The sequence below is a fragment of the Natrix helvetica genome (genome assembly GCF_964273705.1).
Source record: "Natrix helvetica genome assembly, chromosome: 7".
NCBI classification, from domain to species: Eukaryota; Metazoa; Chordata; class Lepidosauria; order Squamata; family Natricidae; genus Natrix; species Natrix helvetica.
Window position 1 is genome coordinate 27094227 of NC_138558.1, and position 26548 is coordinate 27120774.

The window sequence follows — 26548 nt, forward strand, 5'->3', positions numbered from 1 at the left end:
ATTAATTGGCTTTCTTTAGATTTCACTTTTTAAAATAGTTCAGTATTTTTCACTTCAATGGATAAAACCAGTCTATTTAATTATACAGCTGAAGCTGGCTTTTTTGAATTAAATATGTGGAAAAGATACTCAAGATAATATATTCAACTCAACTTCCAGGTAAAAACACTTCATATCATTAAAACCCTTTAATGCCTTTTAATTTTTCAAATAATTCTAGATAATTAAAACAGTTTCCTATCGCTTTCATTGTTTTGTAAAGGACTAGCTTGTTACTTTTATCATGCAACTAGTACCATAGATTTTAAAGCATAGTCTGCAAATAACTTTTCCGTTTCAGACAATTATCAGGAAGATCAAAGTGTAAGAAAGCAATATGACTTCAGGGTTTTCAGATTTTATTAATGACAGTACTAGTAATGGTAGGAATGAAATACAACTTAAAATAAAAGTGTCTCGAACAATATTAAGTTATAAGGCATCTTTTTTATTAAACACTTTCAATCAATATAGTCAAAATCTTCTGGTATACCAAATGTTTTGTCAATTTTGTTGTCTTCAAATCCAAACTTCCGTTTAGCCCAAGATTTTACAGCAAATATATTATCTGTAGATAAGGTAAATGAAAAACAATGGATATTAGGGCTTCAAGTGTTTGTAATGATAATCATAATAAAAGACCCTTAATGCTTAAAGATAATTAACAGATCTACAAATTGTTATCCTGAGGCCCTTCCTCAGACATAAATCACCTATTTGGTTGCAACATATAACAGTGGTTATTTTGTAATTTCCAATTCTCATGTAGAGGATAACTACACTGAAATCCCTTTCTGTGTATGAGACTTCAGCAGTAATAATTATCCAAAAGGCAACTGATTGCGCCATAGGCACAGGGCGAACAGTTCAGCACAAAATCTACTGAGCTTAGAACTCGACATACACATTTTACCTGAGGAGTTATATGTGATTGAAAAGTTATATGTCTCTGGGGATTTCTACACGGGCAAACACCAGTTTTTCCTCTGTTTATTTAGACTCTTATCTAGATTTTAACCAAAATTGTTTACTTCCCATTCATTTGGTTCAGGAATTTTAAAAATGAAACTAATCCTTCCCTCTCTCTACACTGAAATAGAAGACTGAGATACCAATCTATTTGCCGACAACCCAATAGAATAAAATTATGAGTCTCTGGGTTTTATAATGCTAACCTTGATTTGATTTTTCCTGTTGATTTAAGTGTCACAGTATTTCCTGCATGGTATCTTGCATCCAATTTAGTATCAAACAGATACAAAAATTATAAAACTGATTATAACTTTGAAAGAATTGCACTTAATAAAGCATGACTGTTCAAAAGAACTCGTCAAAGCAGTGAGGGAGAAAGGTTTTTGAGAAATAAGAGTACAATAAAAATAGGTGTGCATATGTCATGAAGTGAATAAGTAAGTATATGATGACATAAATAATATATTTAGCACACATTTTTCTCCAATTTAATATGTTAATTTTACAACAGGAGTTGCCCACATGGCAATTGATATTAAACTGTTACAAAGAGATGGAAAATCACAAGGAACGAAATCAAGTATTCTGTTTGCTTGCAAACACTCAATATGTTATTTTTTTATCTTTCAGTTACTAGCAAACAATTGAAATAGAAAATTCAAAAGAATAAATTCACACCATAGGGGAAAAATTGTTAAAATAAAAAAAAAAAACCTTTACACTTTTCAAGACTTTAAAATAAAGTCTTGAAAAATAAAAAAAATGCCAAATGCAATCCTAAATACAAGTAGTCCTCAGCTTAGAACAATTCATTTAGTGACTGTTCAAAGTTACAATGGCACTGAAAAAACAACAGTTACAACAGTTGAAGCATCCCAATGATTACATGATCAACATTCAGATGCTTAGCAACTGACCCATATTTATGATGGTTGCAGTGTTCCTGGAGTAATATGATCACCTTCTAACAAACAAAGTCAATGGGGAAGCCAGATGTAGTACGTGACAACTGTATTACTAACTTAAGAACTGCAATGATTTACTTAACAACTGTGGCAAGAAAGGTTGTAAAATGGGGCAAAACTCCCTTAGCAACAAAAACTTGGGGTTCATTTGTGGTCGTTAAGTCGAAGACTACCTAGTAAATGGCAGTTCCATAATCAAAAAGGGTCTTTCCCAGCTGGCTACTTCTAAGCTTCCGCGAAGAGTCTCTAAAAACTATTTCAATGAACTAGAAATTTCATATAGAAGACAATTCTTCTTATTTATGCAGTTTTATTGATTCATTTTAGGTAACACATGCAAATTTACTTCGCAGTGATAAAATTGAGGGAGCTGAAACATGAGTACGCACCAATAATTTTGGACTTGATTACACATGACTGTTCCTGGAAAACTGTCCCAATGTGGAATACGTTGTAATGTGATGTGATGAAATTGTAATTTCAATGTAAAATCATATACCATTCATATCAACATTCACAATAATCTGACAATGAGCAAGCCAATTTATTGTGTCAGCTGCTTTGTATGATTACCATGAATCATATACTACTGTGCACTCTAATCCAAAATCCCAAGTAACTTCAAATTAATGTACACATTTTACTGGTTTTCATTCAAATACTGGGTTAGTTTGTACCACCCATAATTATTTGCAGATTACTTGAAGATTGTCACACTGAGTGTGTGTATGTGTGTAAAATGCTTAACACCCAAATAATAAGTGATACCTGGCAAAAACGTAGTCTATAAGAACAAACAAAAACATTAAAATGTATGAATCAGAAATCACAAAAATTATATTACAAGCAATGGCAAACTTAATCAGAAATAGTTATTTAATGAGTTTTCAGCAATCTGTTGCCTCAAAAATCAATCAATTTTATGTAAAAAATAATAATTATAATGTTAAAACTTGTATCTTTCCATGTATTTATTTTTGTTCACAGAAGAATGAACGCTGTAAAATAATATAATGCAGACACACCAGTCCATCTGTTGGTTGCTTCCTTAGCTATTTTATTTGCTTGACCTAAAAAGAAGAACAAATAAACAAATAAAATTCCACAGAAGCAATTCATTAGATCAATAACTGAACAGACTCAAAAGAATAAAACTATATTTTCAAACTTACTATGCATTTTAAATAGCTTGAAAATGTTTTACTGTTCCTTTGGAAGTTATTCAACCAATCCTCAAAGATTAGTAAAGTTACACCAAAATGAAATTATATGCTGAAGTAATGCCTTCTATCAGTTACAAATGAAAATTCTTGACATATATCTGGCTATACTACATGAAAATAAGAATCATTTAGTGCTTCACTGAATTAGAAAAGGCTATGCTCTAAGAAGAAACAATCTATTGTACAAAAATTTAAAAATTAGGATAGATGAATTCTGTGATGCGTAATGAAGAACGTTATTTGAAACAATGCTTTTATTTGTACTTTTCATCAAAGATGAATACATTTATTTAAAAAAAACATGGATGAATTACTGAATGTTGACCCTTTAGTAAAAATCCCTTGCTCATTTGGGCAAATTCTTAATGTGCCAGTTCATATATTCTCGTAATTCACTTTCCTCTGCTACGGAACAATTTATAAAATGGGAATTGGCAGCTAGTAAAATTCATAAGGGTAAGCTGAAAGCTTCTGTATCCAAAGTTCTACACCAATGAGTTTGTTTGCTTATAGAAACAGAAACACTGGCTAAGGTGAACATCCCCTCCTAAAATATATACATCAATTTGATGCGATTATTTAATCACATACCAAAATAATACAGAAACATTTATTCAGTAAAGTAGCCTATGGCCACTTAACAGTTAGAATAATTAATAAGTGGAACAACTTGTTAATTAAAGTTGTGAATATTCCAACACTGGAAGTTTTTAAGAATAGAATGAACAACCATTTGTCTGAAATGGTATAGGGCTGTGATGGTGAACCTATGGCACACATGCCACAGGTGGCACACAGAGTCCTCTCTCCAGGGCACACAAGCTGTCACTCCAGCTCAGCTCCACCGCGCATGCATGTGCGCCTCCTGCCAGCCAACTAATTTTCAGGTCTCTGCCATGCACACGCAGAGGGCAGGGCACTTGCGGGAGATGTGCACGCATGCCCGGGATGCAGGGTGCCCACGTGGAGGTTGTACATGCATGCACGGGGTGCGCATGGGGGTTGCACATATGTACACTGGGAAGATATTCCGTTTTCTGGGGCGCACATGCATACCAGCCACCTGGTCTTTGTGTGCACATGCGTGCCAGAAACCAGAAGACCACGTGGCATGTGCGCTCTGGAAACCAGAAGATCATTTTCCTGGCATGTGCACTGGGCAGCTGCTCTTCTGGTTTCCAGTGCTCCCGCATGAGTGAAGACCAGCTGGCCGGTGCACCAGAACCCGGAAGAGCAATGGGCGACGGCTTGCTTGCCTGGAGAGATGGCTCCGTGTGCTACTTCCGGCACGCATGCCATAGGTTCGCCATCACGGTCCTAGCCTCTAACATAAATAACTATTTTATTTAAAACTTGCAGATGAGATCATATAGCTGCTTTAAAAAAAAGTGCAAATATTTAGAAAAGCTTCTATACTTTTGGCTTTGCCATGCCATATAAAACAAAAACGTTTTTAAAATGAAACTTAGTATGCTAAACTGTAAATAAAAATTAACTTCAGATTAAAGATCATAATAAATTTTAAAAAAAATAAAAGAAAGGAAAAAGAAGATAAAAGAAAAAAAGGATCCTGTAAATTACATTACAAAGATAAGTTCTCATCTAAAAGGATACATATTCTCTGAAATGATAAAATGAATCAATAATATTACAGTATGATTTCACTGTAGTTAGCATAGGATCAAAAATAAACCTGTTACTTTTAATAATCATATTTTAATCAAAATATCAAACAAACTAATGATAAAACTTTACAACTTTATAAATCTGTTTTATTGGAAATAAGCAATAAATACTTAAAATTTGAAACACCATTTGTAATAGAGTGTTCTTGCTTGCTTTTGCATAATTCCTGAAATTTGGGTCTTATTTTGTACATAGCCATTCTTATTCACTGAAATCAAAGAAAAAGAAAAAAAGAGAAGTAAAAAACCTGCTTCAAAATGCCTGCAGCTTGCAAAAAACTAAACTATTTTTTCACTCTTTCCTCTCATGCAGACAGAGTGTGATAACAACCACAGCCCATTTTCTCTTTCCTCTCTAGCCTAACGTTTGAGTCCCTTGTGCATTCTTGCTACTTTTTCCTTCTTCATAGTCCTTTTTCTTACACTCTACTGCAATTCTATCTGTAAAAAGATGGTCTTATAGTACATGAGGGTTTACAACCCACATGCTAGGAAATCTTCTTATACAAACAGAATTTTTAAAAACTTGTATTGTATTTCTTTAAATACAATTGCTCCTCTGCCAAATATTGATAGACAATAAATAAAATGGCTGAAAGTCAGCTATAGTTTTCCCCTGCAAGTATTGTATAATATTTTAGCCAGATCACAGGACCCCAAAATGTATAATTATAAGGCAAATTTAGTTATCCTGAATAGTGATACATCCAAATTAATGTTAACAATCTTACCAATGTTGGCTAAATTAGGACTACAGAGTAAGACTAAACCAATGTTCCATCTTGTGAGTTAATTTCAACAAGCCTGAAATAGGCTGAAGGAAACAAGATTTTGCTTTAAAGCACCACTCCACTGGTTTAAAAGACAGAACACTCAACTTGTTATTGCAGAAGTCACATAAATAACTTGCAACAATTTTGTCAACTATCTATGACAAACAGCTATTTGCTTAATGGTGTTATTAAGACACCCTCCTTGCTCTCAGGACATGAAGACCTGTTAAACATTTGTTCAGGACATGTCATCACATGGCGTTTCTATCTGATTCTGTTCCAGTGAGGCAGGCTAAAGCTAAATCAAGTTGATCTAATAGGCAAATGGGGTTTTCTGTCAGAAAACGCAACACAATCCCCTTTCCCAACATTCTGATCCAGACGCCGAAGGAGATCAGTGACCAGCAGGTTTCCAAATGCGGTGATGCAAGACCATTCATTCTCTAGCCACGAGGCTCTGAGGCTCTAGGATCTCTTGTGCCTTTTTGCTAGAGAGAGCCCACCTAAGCAACCAAAGGGTGTTTTAGGTTGTTTTTTCTTTGCTTGGAAAAGTTTTGTTCTTGCTACAGAATAGAAAAAATAGTGGGAGCAGAAAAACTAGAAGCCTCTGTAGAATAGAAAAAACTCCTAAGGAGACAGGCGTCCGTTATCTTTCCCCCCTGCTTCTGTTCCCTGCACTTGCTCTTATCTCTGAATTTACAGGCAGCAGTCACCTACAAGTGTAGTCCTGATTCCATCTGAGGGTAGCAGCTTTACTGGCCTCGTTTTGGTAGCACATCAAGAAGTATATTGTGGGGGGAAGCAGATTTAGAAGGAGCAGGCCTGCCCCTACCTCAAGGACACAGAGAGCGCTCAAGTTACAAAGGTAATTGGGACTGGAATTTCCAACAGGAAGTGATGTGTGGTTATCATGCACGATGTCACATGGCTGCATGGCTTAGTGACGGTAAATCTCGGTAATCCTTGTTGTTATAATTAAAGCAAAGTTTGCAGGTTATTAAGTGAGGACCTCATGTGACCATGACTTGGGATCTTGGAAAACTGCTGTCCTACAACAAGCAGTCAATGGGGAAGCCAGAATGAAGTCATAGGCTCTGGGCAGCCTGCAAGCAGGCCAGCAGATGGGTGAGTGCTAATGAGTGCAGCCACAAAAGGAAAGTGCTGTTCTAGTGCTCTGCAAATATTGGACAGATGTGCATGGTCTACAGATTGCAGGTGGGGAGTGTGCTGTGGGACAGATGCGACTAATCTCGTACTCTGTAGCAAGCTACTTAGAAAAAAAAAGATGGCAGAGGTCATTTATGGGACCAACTTGCGACCTTCCCTTCTGTCTTACCCACTGACTTGGATCAAGTGACCACCCACTGCTTCAACCACATAAGTGTGAGGTGGTTGCCAAGTGCCTGAATCACAAACAAATGACTAAAAGAATGATGTGACAGTTGGAACTTTGAGCATCACTCATTTGGTGCCGTTGCAACTTTGAATGGTCGCCGATTGTTAACTGAGGACTGAGAAAAGTATGAAGGATCAACTGCAGATATAATACAGTTATACATATATAGTTCCAGTCATAAATTTATGGATTAACTTTACATTTTAGCTAAATTGTAGGATATTCAAAATTCTTCTAGTAATTTTTTTCACTGTCAACGTGTTTCTTAGAAATAGCACTCAATAGAAAAAAATACTTTATGGGAAGGCAACTAACAAGACAAAATGTATGTATGCTGCTATTATATTTAAGATTATACTATATTTTAGGTATTAATATTGTTTTTACTATAATCAAAAGGGTAAAGGGAAAGAACAGGAAAAGAGATTTAAATGCATTAATTAGAACCTTTTAATGAAATTGTTATTTTAGAAAGTGTGGAGTATTGCGAAATAACAAACTATTACTTTAATAAAAAAATTAATATAACTTGCACTTTCATTGAGAATATACTGGCAATGTAGTGAAATAAAGGAAAAAAGAAAAAAAAACTTTTGACCTTGAAAAAACATCAAGCATGCACGGCTGAATTTACAAAACAAGAAGTAGCTTGGACCAGTATGAGTTGTCAGCTTGCAAATATCCACCAAGCAATTTTGAGAGTTTCTTTTTCAGTTAACAATAGCCAAATACTCTGAAACACTTTCCACTTCGTTATCAAGTAACACAGTATACGATAAATCTTCCCCTCCCCCCATCCAAAAGAAAGCATTTCTGCAACGCTATTCTATCTTTGGCTTGGCTTCATTTATTCCAGTACCTTCCAAAATCATCGTTGATAGACGCCCTGAGTTGCAGCTATGTACTTTTCTGAAAGAATAATTCTTTGTATTTAACTAATGAGACAGCTACTGTAAAAGCAATGACTCTTCTCTAGGGCTAGGTCTATTACTCTAGGACAGAGGGTCTCAACCTTCCTAATGCCGCGACCCTTTAATACAGTTCCTCATGTTGTGGTGACCCCCAACCATAAAATTATTTTATGTTTTCTGTATTTTTTCGAAAATATGTGTTTTCTGATGGTCTTAAGCGACCCCTGTGAAAGAGTTGTTCGATCCCCAAAGGGGTCCCAACCCACAGGTTCAGAACCACTGCTCTAGGAAGAGTAACCTACTGGGAGCAAAACCTATTCAAATGCTGACAATAAAAAGTGGTGAATTCTAGAGTACAATAATTTTTATTTTTAAAGACACAAGTTTGCTTCTATAGCAGAAATTGTAAAATTGAACTTAAAGGGTGGATCCAAAATTGGTGTATTATAGAGTATAATTGATATACATTCTGTTTAAAGAGAGATACATCCCATTTAAATTAAGGCTGATTGATATCAATTAAAATGCTATTTTAAGTACACTTTTTATAATTAGTGCAGTATAGGATTTTCTAACCTACAATGCAGGAACCTACCAAGAAGGCTATTGATTGAGATGGTAGCATAACTGATGCATATTTGCTTCTCTGTGTCATGCAAATATTATGTTTTGCTATAGCACTATAGAGGTAATCCTCGATTTACAAACGCAATTAAGCCCAAAATATTCTCCAGAATATTTATTTATTTATTTAAAAGGTTTGCATGCCTATTTTGAACACTACTCTGGACAGTGTGTAACAACAATAAAACCCAGTAATTATAAAACCATAAACCATAAATCAAATAAAAAAACCTGTGTCCAATTCTATCTTGGGATGTCCATAACTAGCTCCAGATATCCTGATTCTATCCCAGCAACTGGGTAAAAAGCCAGGTCTTGGTGGTCTTCTGAAAGGCTAAAAGAGAGGGCTGCCAAATCACCCTGGGGATTAGGCGTTCCATAATGTAAGGGGCAGCCACAGAAAAGGCACACTTGTGAGTTACCACTAGGTGGCAAGACTTCAGGGAAGGGATCTGGAGCTTGCTCACCCTATCTGATCTCATGGGAAGGGCGGCTAATCTTAGGCACAGGCAGACCTGCAAATAACCTGTTTCTGTACCATGCAGGACTTTAAAAGTGATAACCAGTGCCTTGAATTGCAACCAGAAGGAAATTGGAGCCCATGCAACTTGCTCAACAAAGTGTAACATGGGCATAAGTAAGAATATTCAATATTGTGAGGGCTGCTGCATTTGGACTACTTGCAGCTTCCAAGTGGTATTCAAAGGCAGGCTCATGTAAAACACATTGCAATAATCAAAATGGGAACTGATTAAGGTGTGAGGGCCACTAGCAAAGGCTCCTGAACTAGGAAAGGGTATGACTATTGCACAAGACAAATCCATGCAAAATCCCCTCTAACAGCAGCTGAATCCCAGAGAACCCTCAGACTGCACACCAATTCAGTCTGAGGATGTGCAATGTCATAAAGACAGCAAGGTACCAGATCCTGAGGGATCAAAACCCCAAAGGTACTGCATGTTACCAGGATTGACTCGAAGTCAGCTCAACTCCTCCCAGATCCACACTGACTCCACATATAGATAGTAGACAGGATGCAGTAGTGGGTTATTATTTTTACTACTGGTTTGCTAGTGCGAATGTGACACTTCTGCACATGCGCAGAAGCGTCTGGGTGGGTGGGTAGAGCCTCCCACCACCGCCGCTACCAGTTCACCTGAGTCTGTCCGAACCCGGAGCAACCCGCCTCTGGACAGGAGATACCTAAGCACTGAGGTGCCCCATGCAAGAGCCCCTCATTCTTTTACCAACATTGACTGGAACTTGCCACTGAGAAAAAAGGAGACCCACCAGAAAACAATGATTCCAAATTCCAAACTCTTAAGCCAGCCCAAAATGGAATCAGGGTCAATGGTATAAAAAAACGGCTGATAGAGCCAGGAGAACGTAAACCAGGGGTGTCAAACTGGTGGCCTGCAGGCCAGATGTGTCACACACAGGCCACGCCTACCCCAGCTCTACAAAAGGGAAAAATGTCACGATACATCATTTGACATCAATGTGACACAGTGAGTTAGATACCTGTGACCTAGACAGTTGCTCCAAAGGTTATCAGCAAATGCAACCAATCCCATCTCTGTACTAATACACTGGCTTGAACCTAGACAGAAAAGGGGCCAAATAATTTGCTTTATCCATGACTCTCTGAAGCTGAGAATTACCCTGTCATCACTCTTTCCCAAATGGTTGGAGGCTGGACAAAAGTTGTCTAGCAAGGCTGGGTCAAGGAAGACCTCTTGAGAAGCAGGAGCACCATCTTCACCTTCAGGGCAGGAAGTACACCTCCTCCCACCAAAAGGAATTAATCACCACTTGGACCCAGCCACGTGCCACCTCCAGGAAGCTTTAATGAGGGGCATAGGTCTAAGCCAGGGGTCTGCAAACTTGGCAACTTTAAGACTTGTGGACTTAGACTCTCAGAATTCCTCAGCCAGCAAAGCTGGTCTAGAACACATAACTAAGCTCACAGCTGCAATGGCTCTATTCATTTCTTCCAAATAAATTGGCTCAAGCTTTTCCCAGATTACAGGGTTCAGATGTGTCTTAGCCAAAGTCCAATTCCAAATGAAGTTGAGACTTTATCTGACAGATGCTGAGAATTTTCTCACAGTGAAAATAGATGGAATAGTTGGAAATAGTGTGTCAGAGAAATATAGAGAAAATAACTGTAAGGAAACCTAGAAGAGACCATGCAAAATAAAGACATTTCAATCACAGCAAAGATCAGAATAATTAAAGCATAGTCTTTCTAATAGTAATTGATTGTTGTGAAAACTGGGCACTGGGAAAGACTGAAAAACATACACCTTGGATTTATGGATCTGGAGGTCATTACAAAGAGTACCAGGGTCTGCAAGAAGAAACAGTCAATCAGTTCTGGATCAAACAAAGGCTAATTGCTTCCTTGAGACAAGAATCAGCAAGAAGAAACTTAAATACTTTGATGTAACTGCATGATGGGTTAAAAAGAATGATTGTACTTGGCAAGAAAAGCGAAAAGGAAAGTCAATGGATACAGTGGATAGTAGTGATCAAATAAATCCTTGGAAAGTCCCTGCAAGAGCAATATAATTGTCAGAACAAGTCTGTGAACTTTTGCTCATAAGGTCACCATTTATCATGCATGAACTGGAAATCTTGGTAGACCTTCTGTGCTTTATTTTCCACACTTTTGCACTATCATTAAGCTACATATGAAGTGCAATCTTGAATAATTAGCAATATTTTTAGGAGATGAACTAATGGTATCAGTTCAAACTTGAAACAAATGGCTAGCTCACAGATGATAAAAGGAAGAATTTGCTTGCTGTTCTTTTTTCCACTTCTGTAATATATGCACTAATAGGAAATAATAAAGACAAGCTGCTTCCTATCCAGAGATCTAGGGGGTGGGAGACTGGGAACTGCTCTCTGTGGTTATGTAAAACTGAAAAATACAGCAGTAATTTTTCTAGATCACTTTCCACTGCTGAATACAAAGTCAAGTGCTCAACAAACTAAAAAAAAGAGAAATTATATTTTTTGTTACTTAATCCTTGAAAAATGTTTTTGACTAACAATGTTATTAGCATTATTATATTTTGCAATGCATGTTGATTAATACTCAAAGACCCAATATTTAACAATGTAGATCCATATAGGCCTAGATGTATGCTAACTTTTAATATTTCTTGTTCTGAAGCATAAAGGCAGATGTGACTTTGCTTATGCATTTTCACAATTTAAGAGAAATCCATAATACATCTTTTAGCAAGAGATAATGCTTCCCTACGTACATGCAACTAATGATTTCATAGAAAACAGCAAACAGGATCATCCAAAATATTCCTTTCACAAAGGACTTACTGTAACTCATCCAGTAGAAGCCATACTTTTTGGAGTATAAGACACACTTCCTCCCTCCTCAAAAGAGGCTGAAAATTTGAGTGCGTCTTATACTCCAAACGTAGCCCCACCCACCTGTTGGCCCCCACCCTTCAGCCTCTGAGTGTCCTCTTTCTGGCTGCAGAGATTGCCACAGACAATGGCTTGCATTTTGGGGCTCCGCGCTTCACGTTTTCAGCCTCCAAACGCTCCATTTGAGACCCGTTCAAGGCTGCTGTGATCGCCAGAGCACATCGCCGCCAATGTGCGTTGTGTTTTCTGGTGGTGATAGGAGCATTTGGAAGCTGAAAACGCAAGGCGTGGAGCCCAAAATGGCAACCTGGAACAGGTGCTACCTTCTCTTACCTCTTCCGCACTTTGCCTGCTTTACTAATTGCAGCTCCCTGCGATGATCAGCTGTGCTTTAGACGTTGTTTTCAGCCCCAATGAGGTGCATGTGCACGCGTTCACAACCAGTGAACTAATGAAGTTGAAGCTGTGCTGAAAGACGCTAGCCAGATGAATACCTGGTACACAGAATTCCCCCCCCCCGTAATTTCCTCCCCAAAACTAAGGTGCTACTTATACTCTGAAAAATACAGTAAATGGTACATCTAAAGAAGCAGTTTTATACAAAAGGAAAAGAGAAGCCAATTTACTGACACCCTGAAAGCAAATTAGATAATATATTTTAAGCGATGACTTCTCAGTATTTGTGTTATCTACAAATATCTTTATGAGTGTTTTTATTACCAATAACATGCAGTTAACAACTGAATGCATTTATTCCTGACATGTAAACTTAATTTCAATACTTATATTACTAAAGCAGCCCCATGTTTCAAACAAGCTGCCCACAAAGAGACAAAAACAGTGGTCACTGCCAGGGTTTAGAGCTCTCAAAGTTGAGGAAAAGTCACCTTGGCTCAAGTCACGAGTTTGGAGACTTCAAATGTATATTGGGTTAGCTCAATTCCTTTCTTAATCACTTTACAAAATTGCTTCTTGAGTGCTTTTAGATACTAAGAACATTGGACACAACAAGTTTCATCATACTAGATGATTCTCCTTCAATCCTCAGCAAAAAAAAAGTTTAATGTGTTAAGTTTTAAGAATTTAAAAAACCTGAAGCAAAAGGGAGATTAGAATGGTGTTGTGGAAAGTTATAAATGGACTAATGAGCCAACTGGATCTGAAATAACATTTTGAAATTAATTATAAGAATCTTTCTTGTGGGTTGCTTAAAACTCTGTTAAAAAGATACAGTACAACACTTTGGATCTAAGTGTAAAAAATCTTTCAATGGAAAAAATATTATGGGTTAGAGAAAAACATAATAAGAGAAGACTTTGAATGCTGCACACTAGAGGCAATTAGAAAGAACTAAAAAAGAAACCCACTAATACAGAATGGAGAATTTATTTAACTTTGGAAGAATTCAAGGATATTTGGGGAAATAACTCTAGGAAATTCCTCTTAAAAGAAGAACTAGAAGATACTGCTGGAGAATCAGGCTATTTTGGATTTGGATTTTAAATAAATAAAGATTCTTAATATGTTGTTCTTGGTAGCTGTTAATGGATTTTTATTGACTGGGTCTGACTGATAAGGATTTAAAGGTTTGTTTATAGATAAAAGATACAGGAAGAAGAGAGTGTTTTGTTTTTTTTAAAGAAAAAGATAATACTGTTAAAAGTAAAGGAATATGAAGCTGATCTATTTGATTATATATTAACATGTTTCTTGTTATTTCTGGTAACTCTTAAGGAATTTTGCTAACTAGGACTGAAATGAGTGTTTATAATTTGTTCATAGATAAGAGATGAGATAACATGGGGAAAATGTTATTTTGTATAAATGATAGGGATGGTGATAAGTTACTGAAATTGTACTTGTCTTAATGAAGAAGCAAGTAAGTACCTAATCTAAGACAGGAATGTAAGATAATAGGGTGAAACATATATGGCAGAAATATATGTGAAAATGATCTACCTGCTTTGGAGTATCACAGTTGAGTATGAATCGGGTATATTATGCAGAAGAGAGGAAAGGAAAAGGGAGGGGAGGAGGGGAGAGGACTGATTCTAAACTACACCACTTAAAGTACAGTGTTCAGATGAAGAAAAGTCTTTATTCCTTCTACTCTTAGTTGGCCAGACTATACTTAGAATAGTGTGCCCAGTTCTGAGCACCGTATATTATGAAACACACTGATAATCTGAACTCTGTTTAGAGAAGAGCCAAGTTGATGGGAGGGAAAACAAAAAAATCAATTGGAGTTTTGGAAGTCCCTCTAAAGAAAACCACAGGAAGACATGATATCTGAAGAGATGAACATCTGAAGGGCTGTCATTTGGAAAACAACAGAAAATTGTTCAGAATTGTTCCACTTCTATAGGAAGAAATTGTGCTTGCCTATTATCAGGTCCTATTCAAATCAACCTATTATAAATAGCTACAAAAGGGGAGTTTTGTAGTCAATCACCTATTATCCTTACTAAATCCTATTGTCACTGCAGCCTTTGTGCTGAGACTGTCTCCTCTGTAAAAAGGGATTCCACACCCAATCTGAATTGTTTTAACCTATATCTGTTTGTCAACATATTTAAATGTGAGCCCAATAGTTAGATGCAAGAAAAACAGTTTTTCCTTTTCTTAGCAGGCATCTTCTAATAGGGTTACAATATCATTCATTTCAACAGCTAAGTTCTAAGACAGCCTTATTGATTTCAAAGTGAAAGCCTAATCTACAAATAGTGATTGCCCTGATTTTCATTCGCCATCCAAATGGTGGTAACCATAGTCATATACTGACTCAAGCAGGGGTAGCAAAAAAGGCAAAAGTAACCACATCTCACTGACTACATTGCCACTATGATGTTCTTTTATCCAATGTTCACACGTGCACCAATCCAGCTGAACCAGTTTTCTAGTGTTCTCTTCTTTCTTCTCTATGTCACTTGACGGTCTCCTTACAGACACTAACCTCCACAGTTATCTTTGACATAGATTTATCCCATCCTTTCACAAGAAGTCATAATCACACTTTAAGAAAGATGACAGATACGACATCTTAATCCAACCCACAATTTAGATATGTTTCCAAAAAATACCTTCTATTCTGCACTCATACTCTTAGCATACAACACCCACACCAAAAAAGAAGTATATAGTGATTGTGACCAGGAAGGAAGTATCAAGTTAAACAATCATCAGTGAAAATACCAGTGTTTGAAAGCTATGAAAATGGGATTATTACGAAATGGGGGGGGGGGGGGATCTGTATTATAATACTAGACAAAACTTACGGATTTCTTCAACAACATCTGGATCACATTCTTTGTATTTATCTACTTCTGTCTTTAGATGGACTTTCTTCTGTTGTAAGGCACTAAGTTCCTTTATTAGTGCTGCACGTTCTGCCTGAATACATTTAATTTGGGAGAATCCAAAATAAAATCATCATTATCATTAAAATGTATCAAGTTTTCTGGTCACTGCGCATACAGATAATCCAATATCTTTCAAATGTAGCAGATAAAACTGGTGTATTCTAACATTTTTTTTCTACAAACACAATATAATTATGACAGTAATACAGAATTTTTATTTTATTCATTCAGCATATGCAAATGTAGTTTAAATAAAGGGTCAGTATTTTAATTAATATATGGACAATACAATATAGGAGATAATATGTTAAGTTAAAATAAAACTAGAATAAATTCACTGTAATATGTAGCCATGGAATTTCAATGGGATAGATGTTATAATTCGATATCTAAGGTAGCTAACCATCTAACTGCTTCTGGTGAGGCTGCGGGGAAGTCATCCCAGGTACCTTAAAATTTCCTGAGGGGATATTCTTGAACTATGAAATATTTGAAGAGGTATGAAATATGCAGCTAAAAGTCTAGTATAAACCTGGCAAATGAACTGGATATTGCATCTCTTACAGTCAAAAACTAGGGAGGCAGCAATTAGATAGGATTTATACTGTTATATCTGTTAAATATAGTATTTTTTGGAGTATAAGACATACCTTTTTCCCTCAAAAAAGAGGCTGAAAATCTGGGTGCGTCTTATACACTGAATACAGCATTTTTTGCCTCCCAAAACCCCGCCCCCTTCACCAAAATGGCCATGCATAGCTTTTAAGAGGCTTTCCGAGAGCTCCTGGGGAGGGCAGAAATGAGCCATAAATGGGCCATTCTTTGCTCATTTTTGACCCCCCCCTCCCAGGAGTACTCTACAAGCCTCCTAAGGGCTATTCATGCCCTTTTTTGGGGCGGGGAAACGGGCCCGTTTTGGGGAGGTTTGCAGAGTGCAAAACCTTTTTTTAAAAAAATTGCCTCTTCAAAACCTTGGTGCGTCTTATACTCTGGTGCATCTTAGACTCAGAAAAATACAGTATATATTTCAGGGCTAAGTGCAAAAGCATGTGTATTTTTGGCAATAACAGTTCAAGTATGTGCAGATTATTAGAATGCATCTCTAGTTGCAGTCCTTATAAATCCATGTTCATGATCTAGTATATGAATACTATAAAGGAAAGTGTATAAAAGGATTTAGAAATAAAATGATTTCTAAAATACATTTAGAAGTAGAATTTCAAAGAAACTCCCCTCATGTAACAATAATATTAGTATTATTACAGAGCTATGTTTTAGGTAACACAGACAACCCTGCATTCTACAGCTGTCAGTTAGAGAAAACCCATACTTTCATCCTAATCACTGTAATATTTTCAAATTGGAATTCCATCAGGACTTGCAGCATGGCAAAATAGGGATGCCATGGTATTCCCCACTGCCACCAGATTATTTAAAAAACATTATTTCAGAGGACACGATAAAAGAATACAAAAATGTCACAAGATTTGATATTAGCATGCAGCAATTTTTTTAGGGCCTTTGAGCCACTGCATAAAATTACACATGGCAAATGGGGCTTGATTGGTTGCTAAGCAGTGTTCTGAAATAAAACTTACAGTATCTTGCCGCCCAATTTTTGATTGCTTGATGCTTTCTTCTAAATCCTTTTTCTTCTGACAATAGTCTGAGAACTAAAGGAAAAGAAAAAGCAAATGTCAGATTACAGAAACATTAATATTTATATTCAATGTTCATTTTTTCAATTTCATTTTCATTTTAAGAAATAATATTTCATTTCAAACAGGCTTAGATTTTTAAAATATGCCTGTTCATAAGATGGCTATTATGGTTAATTTATTATGATAAAATATCCATTTACTGGAAAACTATTGCATGGTAGCTTCTTTACGTTGGATAACAAGCAGTATTATACAGTGCAAAAATACGTGGAGAGAAAGACACTTAACAATTCAGCTTGCACAGTAGGACTATAATATGGATAAACTACAACAACCTAGAACAGTGCACACTACTGCATTCTGTGTCCGTTGTGACTTCCTATGTACAGTACAGCAGCTGAAAAATGACTAAGCCATGAATGACTGTGATAAATGTATTTATCAGTTTATGTCATTGGATGGCTATTTTCACCAGTTTCCAGTTCTAGTGTTGCTGAGATAATCCTGAATTTGCATATTGAATGACAAAAATGCAAGATATTTGTAAAGAAACATTGATACAATATTCTATATGTGTGTATACACACGTTACATACCTAAAACGTGGTTATATAGGTGGCATAGTGTATGTGTATTAAATTTATCAGATGGTTTTCCAGAGAGATAATTAGTTTAATTTACAGCAACAGAACACACTCAGTGGCTTATCATTCCTTGTTAGGTTTTAAGACAGCTCTTCTCAAACCTATGTAAATTACCTAAAATTAGGTAAAAGGGTAATAATACACAAACCACATTTAAATAAGGACATTCTGATAAGTAGTAAAAAGAACTTTTTGATAGTTTTGGCAATGAAATTTGGGAAGTGCTACTTTAAGATGTCACAAGAATTCATTGCTTTTACCACTTAATATCTAATTTCCATGAATTAATTTTAACTTTGTAGATGATAGCTGCTGCTGATAAGCTTACAAAAACATTTTAAAAGTTTGAAAAGATATAAATTCTGCATGAATATAATAAATACAGAAAAAGCAGTATAATCTGAATATTTTATATGTTCTGAACTTCTTAAGGATATGAATAATCAGCAGTATGTCTTTTTAATATCTATAAGTACATAGCCTATTGGATGAGTTACTGTATTTTTAATGTCTGAAATGTTTGCTAATAAACCAATTTTTATGATTGGATTTCCATCTAAAACTTAGAATGGTCCACAGCATAGCATATAAACTATATTACTAAGGTTTTGCTTTGTTGATTCACTGACAAGTAAATTGTAGAATCTACTCTATCCACATTGCCTTTTATGGAAAATCCTCTCAAAAGGTATTTTTGTACACAATATACAGTATTTTACAGCAATTCTTTCGTTTTTGCAGCAAAGATGAAAAATCAATCTTGGATCTCAGCTTCCTACATTACAGCATTTTAATGTTTTAAACAAAAATCTCTTTCAACATAGAATTGCTTAGTTTAGCAAATCTTTCTGAATTACAGAAATGATACTACACAAATTAACTTAGCGGGAACTGATGACTAAATATTTATAATCACTTTAATAGGATATAAAAAAGCCAGTAAAAGATCAGTATTTTTACGTAATTATCTATTAGGCATTTCTGGTAAATCATAAATAAAACTTGAAGGCCTTGGCATTTTTTTTACTAATGTTCTCCAACAACCAGCAGTATGTATAACTTCCTGCTTTGGCATATGGAAATACTGCTCTCCTTTTAAAGCCCCAAGTTGATTCCCATCAAATTCACACAATTTTGCATTATGCAAAGTTCTTCCTTAATATCTGTGCTCAAGATTTTAGGATTGTAACCATGCCTAGTATGATAATCGTGTTCACTTGCTTTCGTTATGCATAATTTTTACATACAGGACCATTTCCTGAACCCCCATATTTCTTTTAAGTAAAAAACTTCAAATGCTATATTTCATAAAAATCAATTTGATATAGCAATCAGATAATGTTATTTAGTCAGTAACAGTAGTGAAAATATAGCCTTAACCATACCAAAGTAATAAAGCTAAACCTTAAGCAATGTTTTTTCTACTCTGTTTTCCTGAAGTAAGACCTGGTCTCATTTTCTTTTAGGCCCCGAAGTAAGCACTCAGGCTTATTTTGGGGGAGGTCTTATTTTTTTGACGTGTAGGAGGCCTAAGCATGGTGGCCGACAGGAGTGGGAGCACTGTTACCATCGGCCCCACCCTCTCTTCCACTATCTACTTGCCTGCGGCTGCAAGGGACCAAATTCTTGGCATGCCCTGACCTCCGCCCTCCCTGCCTGCTGACCCTGCTGCAGCTGAGACACTGGAGTTCAGGTCTTGCCGCACCACTAGAGCCGCTCATGGCAGAAAGCCATGAGACTTTTCACTCTGGTGGAGCCACCCTTGGCAGGACACTGTGAGGCTCATTGTATCGGTGGAGCCACTCAGAGTATGACGCCGTGAGGCTCATCGCACTGGTAAAGCTGCTTGCAACAAGATGCTGTGTGGTGGGTTGTCTCATTGCACACACAAGTGGCTCCAACCGGGGCTGCAGAAGTCGGGCAGTAGCATGGCAGGTATCGGGGTATGGGAGGCCTGGCTACAGCAGTCCTAAGGTAAGTGGGTGCATGGTGTACCTCCAACCCCCATTCCCGCCCTAGCTTTTTACACTGGCACCTTGCCCCACCTTGCACAACCAGACAATGGGCGGAGCTTAACTACGATTTATTTTTGGGTAGGGCTTATATTAGGTACAGGTGTGAAAATCGGGGTAGGGCTTGTTTTCAGGGTAGGTTATATTTTCAGGGAAACACTGTACACTCGTACATTATTCCTGAAATTCATGAGATACTTCAACTATGAAAAAAAAAAAGATCAAATAATCTTGCAAAAAATAATAATCCTGCATAAGCATGAATACCTTATCTGGCCAAGAGTGATTAGACGCATGAGGAATTTGTCTCTGGTATAGAAGGACTCAATGTACATCCAAAGCAACAGAATGATGATAATAACAATAATATAATTATAGTCATTAGCTACACAGCTGGAATAGTGGACTGGACTAAACAGAATTAAAAGTCCTGGATAGAAAGACCAGAAAATGTGGAATGTTGCAAGTACACCAGAAAAAGAAGAAGAAGAAGAAGAAGAAGAGGAAGAGGAAGAGGAAGAGGAAGAAGAAGAAGAAGAAGAAGAAGAAGAAGAAGAAGAAGAAGAAGAAGAAGAAGAAGGAAGGAAGGAAGGAAGGAAGGAAGGAAGGAAGGAAGGAAGGAAGGAAGGAAGGAAGGACAGGGAAGAAGATGCTTTGAAGTTAGTATATCACCAGGAAAACTTACTGAATACTTGAGAGACCAAACTGGCTTATAAGAAAGACCAAATGAAGAACAGAATGGAGGCCTGGGAAGACAAAGTATTACAAGGCCAATACATTTTAAAAAATAGCAGGGAAAAACAATTACATTATCTTGGTTACCTTACCTTTAAATTTATTTAATTTATATTATCCCCATAAATTAGCCACTGGGATAGGACAGCTGACAGAATGTAGTTCCTGTTTCATAGCAATGGACATAAAGTATCCTGACCCAGTCCTTCAGATTGGCCAACAGTGGGATAATTTCACTGGGATTATTTCCCCCGCCTTGCTAGGCAGAGCATTTCACTCCTATTGACTAGTAACCTTGCACTGGACAATTGAAAGGCAGGAATTATTCAAGCAATAATATTATGAAAAGAAAGTGGGGCAAGCATGTTAGATATTCATACCACTTATATTCATATCTTCATTATAGATTTTTAAAGAAATAATTTTTCTATTTTCACTTTCTATGGCTCTTTCTTTATATTTCTTATCTTTATAAACCTGAAGATAGACCTGGTTTTATTGTCTCTTATTTTTATTTTACTTATATGAACTACTTCAAGAGAATTAAATAATAAATAACATTTTATTATATCTTATAGGAAACTGTTGCTTAAATGTTAATGTAGTAAAAATTATTAAAATGTATCAATTGTAGTGAGGATCAATTTAAATATAAATGGGAAACTAGAATTTGACCATACATATATACTGATTTTTAAATATACATCTATTCTCTATTATATCTAAATGTTACAATCTCTCATTATATATACATTGCATGTACAATTATACATACAGTTTACATTTCACATGTATTTTTCACATCCTTGGATAAACTTATATGGGGGCCAAGAATAAAACCTCTCTTACACTTTAAGTAATCTCAATATGGGAGGTGGGATAGTCTGAGATAGTTCTTAGCAAGTATGAATTTTCCCTTCATAAAGTGACTCATCCTGGGTAACATATTGATTTAACAATCTTTATTCATTTTATTATGACATTTACAGTTTTAAAAATATTTTTTTCTTCTTGTTGACCATCTTGAAATTCAGATCAGAATTGCTGTGCAGGAAGAAAATGTCTCTACTGAGTTGAACTTGATTATACTACTATGTAAATGCTGTTGTATTGTGTTATAGAAATGGATTGCCAATGTCTTCTTTTAGGATCTTTTTTCCAATTTATCAGTCTTGGTCACAAATCCTAGGAAATCCTGGTAGTTTCTCATTCAAGTAGTAATCAGGTTTATCCCTGCTTATTTATTTTCAGAGATTAGCGAAGCGTAGAAACTGCTGAACTGGGTTTAATTCTCCCTTCCATTGTCATTTTGATGAAAATTAATTTGCCCCATTGTTAATAATAATAAGTAGATCATGCTGGGAAATATTGAATTCCTTCCGAACTGCTCCCTAGACTAGTACTGATTTACAGAATGGCAAAATGGCAGGAGCACTCAGCAGAAGAGTTTCAAGAATTAACCAAGATCAATAAAGTCATTCCAAAGTCTTTTGGATTCGGTCAGACCACAGCCTTTATCAAATCATTTGGCAAAACTTTTGAAACCTGGTATGTTTGTTTCAGGTTTAAAACAAGACACTTTTTCCATTTCCCCAAAGCCCTGCATGCATAGTTTACAATTGTTCCCTAATACACACTTACAAGAATTCTCGAAAAGTTACAAACTGGGTCAATGTGGAAAACAAGTCATTCTTCCTCTCAGCATCTGGCAAGCTGAATTCTATCCAAACATATGACTTATATTTCAATTTCAAAAGAAAAGTTATGTACATATTTATCATTTACAATCAGACAATTCTTCTGTAATAACAGTAGGCCATTCCTAATAATGATTAAGTTTGAAGAGTCTGATCTTTTGCTTACTACCTAATAGAAGTAAACAATCTAAAATGTATGAAAGATACATATTTGGTAAGCTTCTTACTATCGCACTGTAACAAAAAACTCTAGTACCTTTTTACCTTCATCCTTCATGGTTTTAGTGTCTGCTTGTTTTTGCATTGTTGTTACATAGTTATTATGGCAAAACTATCTATGTGTGAAGCAACAAGGAAGCTTTGTTTATCAGCTGGCCTGATATAACAGTCTAACTCTGATTACAGTGGAAAGACATGATTGGTCTAGAACCTCCAGCTGGCTTCCATTCCACCACCACCCAAATCCCACTGTACCATGCTGATAGTACCATACGTATAGTAAATTTATTCTATAGACTGGAGAACATGAATCAGTTACATTGCCCTAGAATTTTATTAGGGTAGGCTATCCTTTACCAAGTTTTTAATCCTAACAGCAAATATTTAATCAAGGGCCAGCTAATTCTTAGATTCAGGGCACTAATCTTAAAAAAAAAAAGTTTTTAAAAAATTACAATATTTCTATTCAAAGTATTCTGTGTGATTTCACAATCACTAAAATTGTACATCACCTTAAGCAGGAATATAGATATCTTATTGCCTGATTTCTACTTTCAAATTTTGTTTTATTATTTTCATATTTGATAACACTAAAGATTATTTTCATATTTGATAACATTAAAGATAGCACATAGGCAGTGATGCTTTTATGTCTATAGTGCCAGATGTAGTTTAATAATATGTACTTCAGGCTAGTGCAATGAACTAGCTGGGAGTACATATTATCAATGAAACTAGCAATATTTGATTCATAGTAAATTGCATAGGTAAAATTACCTTTTGAAATATAAACTCAGCATATTTTTTAAAAGATTCTTATATTCATTGTTTTACTATGGCTCCATTTCATTTTGGAGTTAAACAAAGCACTTTTCCTTCTTATATCTGTGTAATCAATACAGATGTAGCTATTTTATTCATATGTGAATCTTAGAGAGCTCCTGTTCATTTCTATATTAGTTGCTGAAAATATTTCTGTCATTCTAGCATTCCTTCCTCTGATCTTATTTATGATTCCTTCTTTTTCTCTACACTGTACCAGTTTTCACTGAAATGGCAGCTATACTGTTCCTGCAAATAAAATTGTGCATATTCTGAGTAGCCTTGATGTAATCTATATTGACCTTTAAACGTTCTAGGTTCTTCCCTTCTCATCAAGGAACCAAGAGTTCCTGGCCTCTAACAATTGGAATGCAGCCAGGGTTCTTAATAGCACAGGTGAACTTCTCCCAGCATAGAGTAGCAATGAAATAAACGACACTAGAAAAGCATTTGTCCCTTATGAAGATAATGTACACTAGCACTACTCAGCCAATAAAAAATAATAAATTCAAGGATCAAGAGGAAACATTCGATAACTAGATGGCAGAAGAAATACGGTATGTGTTAGTAATTGCATGTGACAAAAAATAATCCTGATATTGGTGTTTTTATAAAGGAAAAACTAAGGAAAAATATTGCTTTCTTTGTATTAAGAGGAGCAGGGCAGAAAAAAGCATATTTTCAAACATTTTTAAAGTTATCCATGTAATATCCAAATACAGCTTTGCATCTGGTTGTTCAATTTTCATTTCTCTAAGATAAGTGGCATTAATAAAAACTACATTTTCAGGTCTCTGTTTCATGAAGTTATAATGGTGCTTAAAGCCCTTGCCACACAAGACTTTCTTTCCCAGATTGTGCATGACAGTTTCTTCATGAGACATGGGTAAGATGGACTCCCGTGGCCAGCAGCTGCCTCCCAAAGAGCCAGGCTGGGCATACTTTATTGGCAGCAGAAGCAAGAAGACAGTGAAGGTCAGCTGGGGAGGGGGTGTGGGTGGAGTGGAGGGCATCAGTAGGCTTGGAGTGGAAGCTGGTGAGGCTGCTTGCAGTTGGGACTGGGCTGGGACAGCTCTGGCTTTCCAGGGCAGCTCTGGCTTTGTGCTGCTTTGCTGCCCTGGGCTTCTTGCTGCACAGAAGCTAATGGGCTTTTTGCAACATCAAAACCATGGCATGCCAAGAAGCCCCTGAGCTGCAATGTGGCAAGAAGTTCCAGAGCTATGTGCTTCTATAATATCCCACAAGACAAGATGCAGGGCAGCCAAAAGAGCAGAAATGGAAGGGAACAGGCAGTTTGGGGAGGGGGAGGCTGAATGTGAGACAGTCCCTTAGCTTCCACTGGTGTACAGGCCTCGTTACTCCCCCTCCACTGTTGAAAGGTCTAGGTCTTTTACCCGCCATGTCATTTCTAGATGTTCTTGGCTGGCTAGGCCCACTGATCTAGAGCCTGCTTAAAAAAATATAGTAGCACAATTTGTCATGAAGCTACCTGTGTAAGAAAGCTGATCCTATGTTCGGCCAGGCACCTCTGTCAGAAGCTGCAAAGAAAAAAAAAACCCCACTGGCAAATTGTGTGCTGATTGAGGCCTGCAAGCCACTTTGTGTGCACTGCAGCTGGCCTGAGCTCCCTTGGGTGGATGAATGGCTGAAGGGACGATGGCAGGGGGATTGGATGCTACAACATCCCTGCAATCAGTCATTAAAGGTGAATGATGCAGGAGTGCTGCAGAGGCTGTAATTTTTAAACCAGGTTATAAGTAGCTTTTGAGGAAGGTGTCTGTCATAACTTTGAAAGTTGAAGACTACCTGCATTTGCATTTCTATAGTATTACAAATTACCACAAATGTAAACAAGTAACAAAACTGTACCGCAACCTTATTAATGGCACTCTAACAAGCTTGAGAAAAATGTAAGTTTGAGATAATCCTTCTGCACCCCGACATCTTGATATCTGGAGATCTTTGAAAGGTAAATGATTGGGGTGATGCGGGGGGATGGGTGTAGGCTGCAGAGGAATTCCAACTGGCTATGGGACCCCAAGAGGCAGGATATGGAGCATGGAGTATCTCAGTGGGTGGGGGGGAGGCCTTGGGAGACTGGATGCAGGTGGCTTGTGCCTGTACTAGGGTGTACCCCACCCAAGGCACCCCATATTCCACCTAAACACCTGGACATTCATTTAACAAGTGCATTAGAGAGAGCAGGGATAGGGATTCCTTAAGTGAGGTGGTTCATTTAAAGCCATCCCAATTTTCAAATGCTATGGGCAGGATCTATTATGGTTGTAACTCGAGGATTACCTGTATGTTGCTTTAAAAATCCTCTCAATGAAGATGACTAATTTAAGTGTAAACCTTCTCATCCTCTAAGGCACAACTTTTGAAAGGGAACCATTCCTTTATTGCTTCCCTACAGTTAACTCCAATATATGTATTAATGCTAACTGTGGCAATAGATAAAAAGATCCAAAAAGTACACTATAGTGAGGGCTATTGGAATCAAGTAACAGTTTAATAAATAAAACATGTACAATGTGTAAACCAAATTCAAACCCTTCCAAACATTATAGTTACAAAGTAATTGTGTAAAATGTGTCTTTTGCCTGCTATTAAATGAACAGCTTTTACAAATATCTAAAATTTAGTCACTAGCTTATACTGTATACATGACTCAAAGCCAACAAAAAACTCAGCACTACTAACTGTAAATATTTGAGAAAAAACACTAATAAGTTCAAACAATACAATAGTAAAATACTTAATAAAAATACTTAAAACATAATGAAGATACAGCATAACTAAGTTAAATGAGAAAATATTTATTTAGAAATAGATTGTTATTTAGTGATCATTGTATTTGCATAATAGGAAGCATGTAGAATTACCTGATTCTGCAGTTCTTCCAGTTTACATTTTCTTGTGTGCAATGCTTTACTTGGGAAGGCCCAAAAATAATTTGACGTTCCAATCCTATCAGTGTCTACCATACCATCATCAACTAAGCTTTGTAAGATATCCTTTACTGACATAGATGCTGTCAAAGAAATAATCATAATTATTGTTTTGAGAACTTATAAAGATTAGGGCAAACTATTATTCATTAAAACATCAGAGAGAATAATAAAGATTGAGAATGTCCTTTGAGAAATTGTCAACAATTCCTTTGCAAATTACCACAAATAGCAGATGGCAAATTAGGCTTACTTATGTGTACAGCAACCCAACACACAGAGTTCCTTTAAAATCATTGCCATGGAAAAATAGCAAAAAAGATTAATTTACACAGCTTTTTCTTGTAAGAAACTAGATTGTAACAGAACAACAGGATACTAGTGGGGCAATTCCAATTCTGTTAGTACATAGAATAAATATCAAGAGGAACCTTCAGCATAGATCCAGAGGAATTTCAATTCTT

At 36.4% G+C, this 26548-nt stretch overlaps 1 protein-coding gene across 5 annotated transcripts in view; it reads right to left on the bottom strand.

Annotated features, from left to right (window-relative positions):
* Positions 1-466: 466 nt before the first annotated feature.
* The window catches only part of MND1 (meiotic nuclear divisions 1), a 32804-nt gene continuing 6722 nt past the window's right edge, over positions 467-26548 (bottom strand). For all 5 annotated transcript variants that reach the window (XM_081959626.1, XM_081959625.1, XM_081959628.1 and 2 more), the window contains 5 exons: positions 26019-26167; positions 16942-17016; positions 15260-15374; positions 3002-3046; positions 467-607 (listed from right to left, as the gene is read on the bottom strand). In XM_081959626.1, the coding sequence (XP_081815752.1) occupies positions 501-607; positions 3002-3046; positions 15260-15374; positions 16942-17016; positions 26019-26167 (491 nt within the window). In that variant the 3' untranslated portion in view covers positions 467-500. The remainder of the gene's footprint in view (positions 608-3001; positions 3047-15259; positions 15375-16941; positions 17017-26018; positions 26168-26548) is intronic.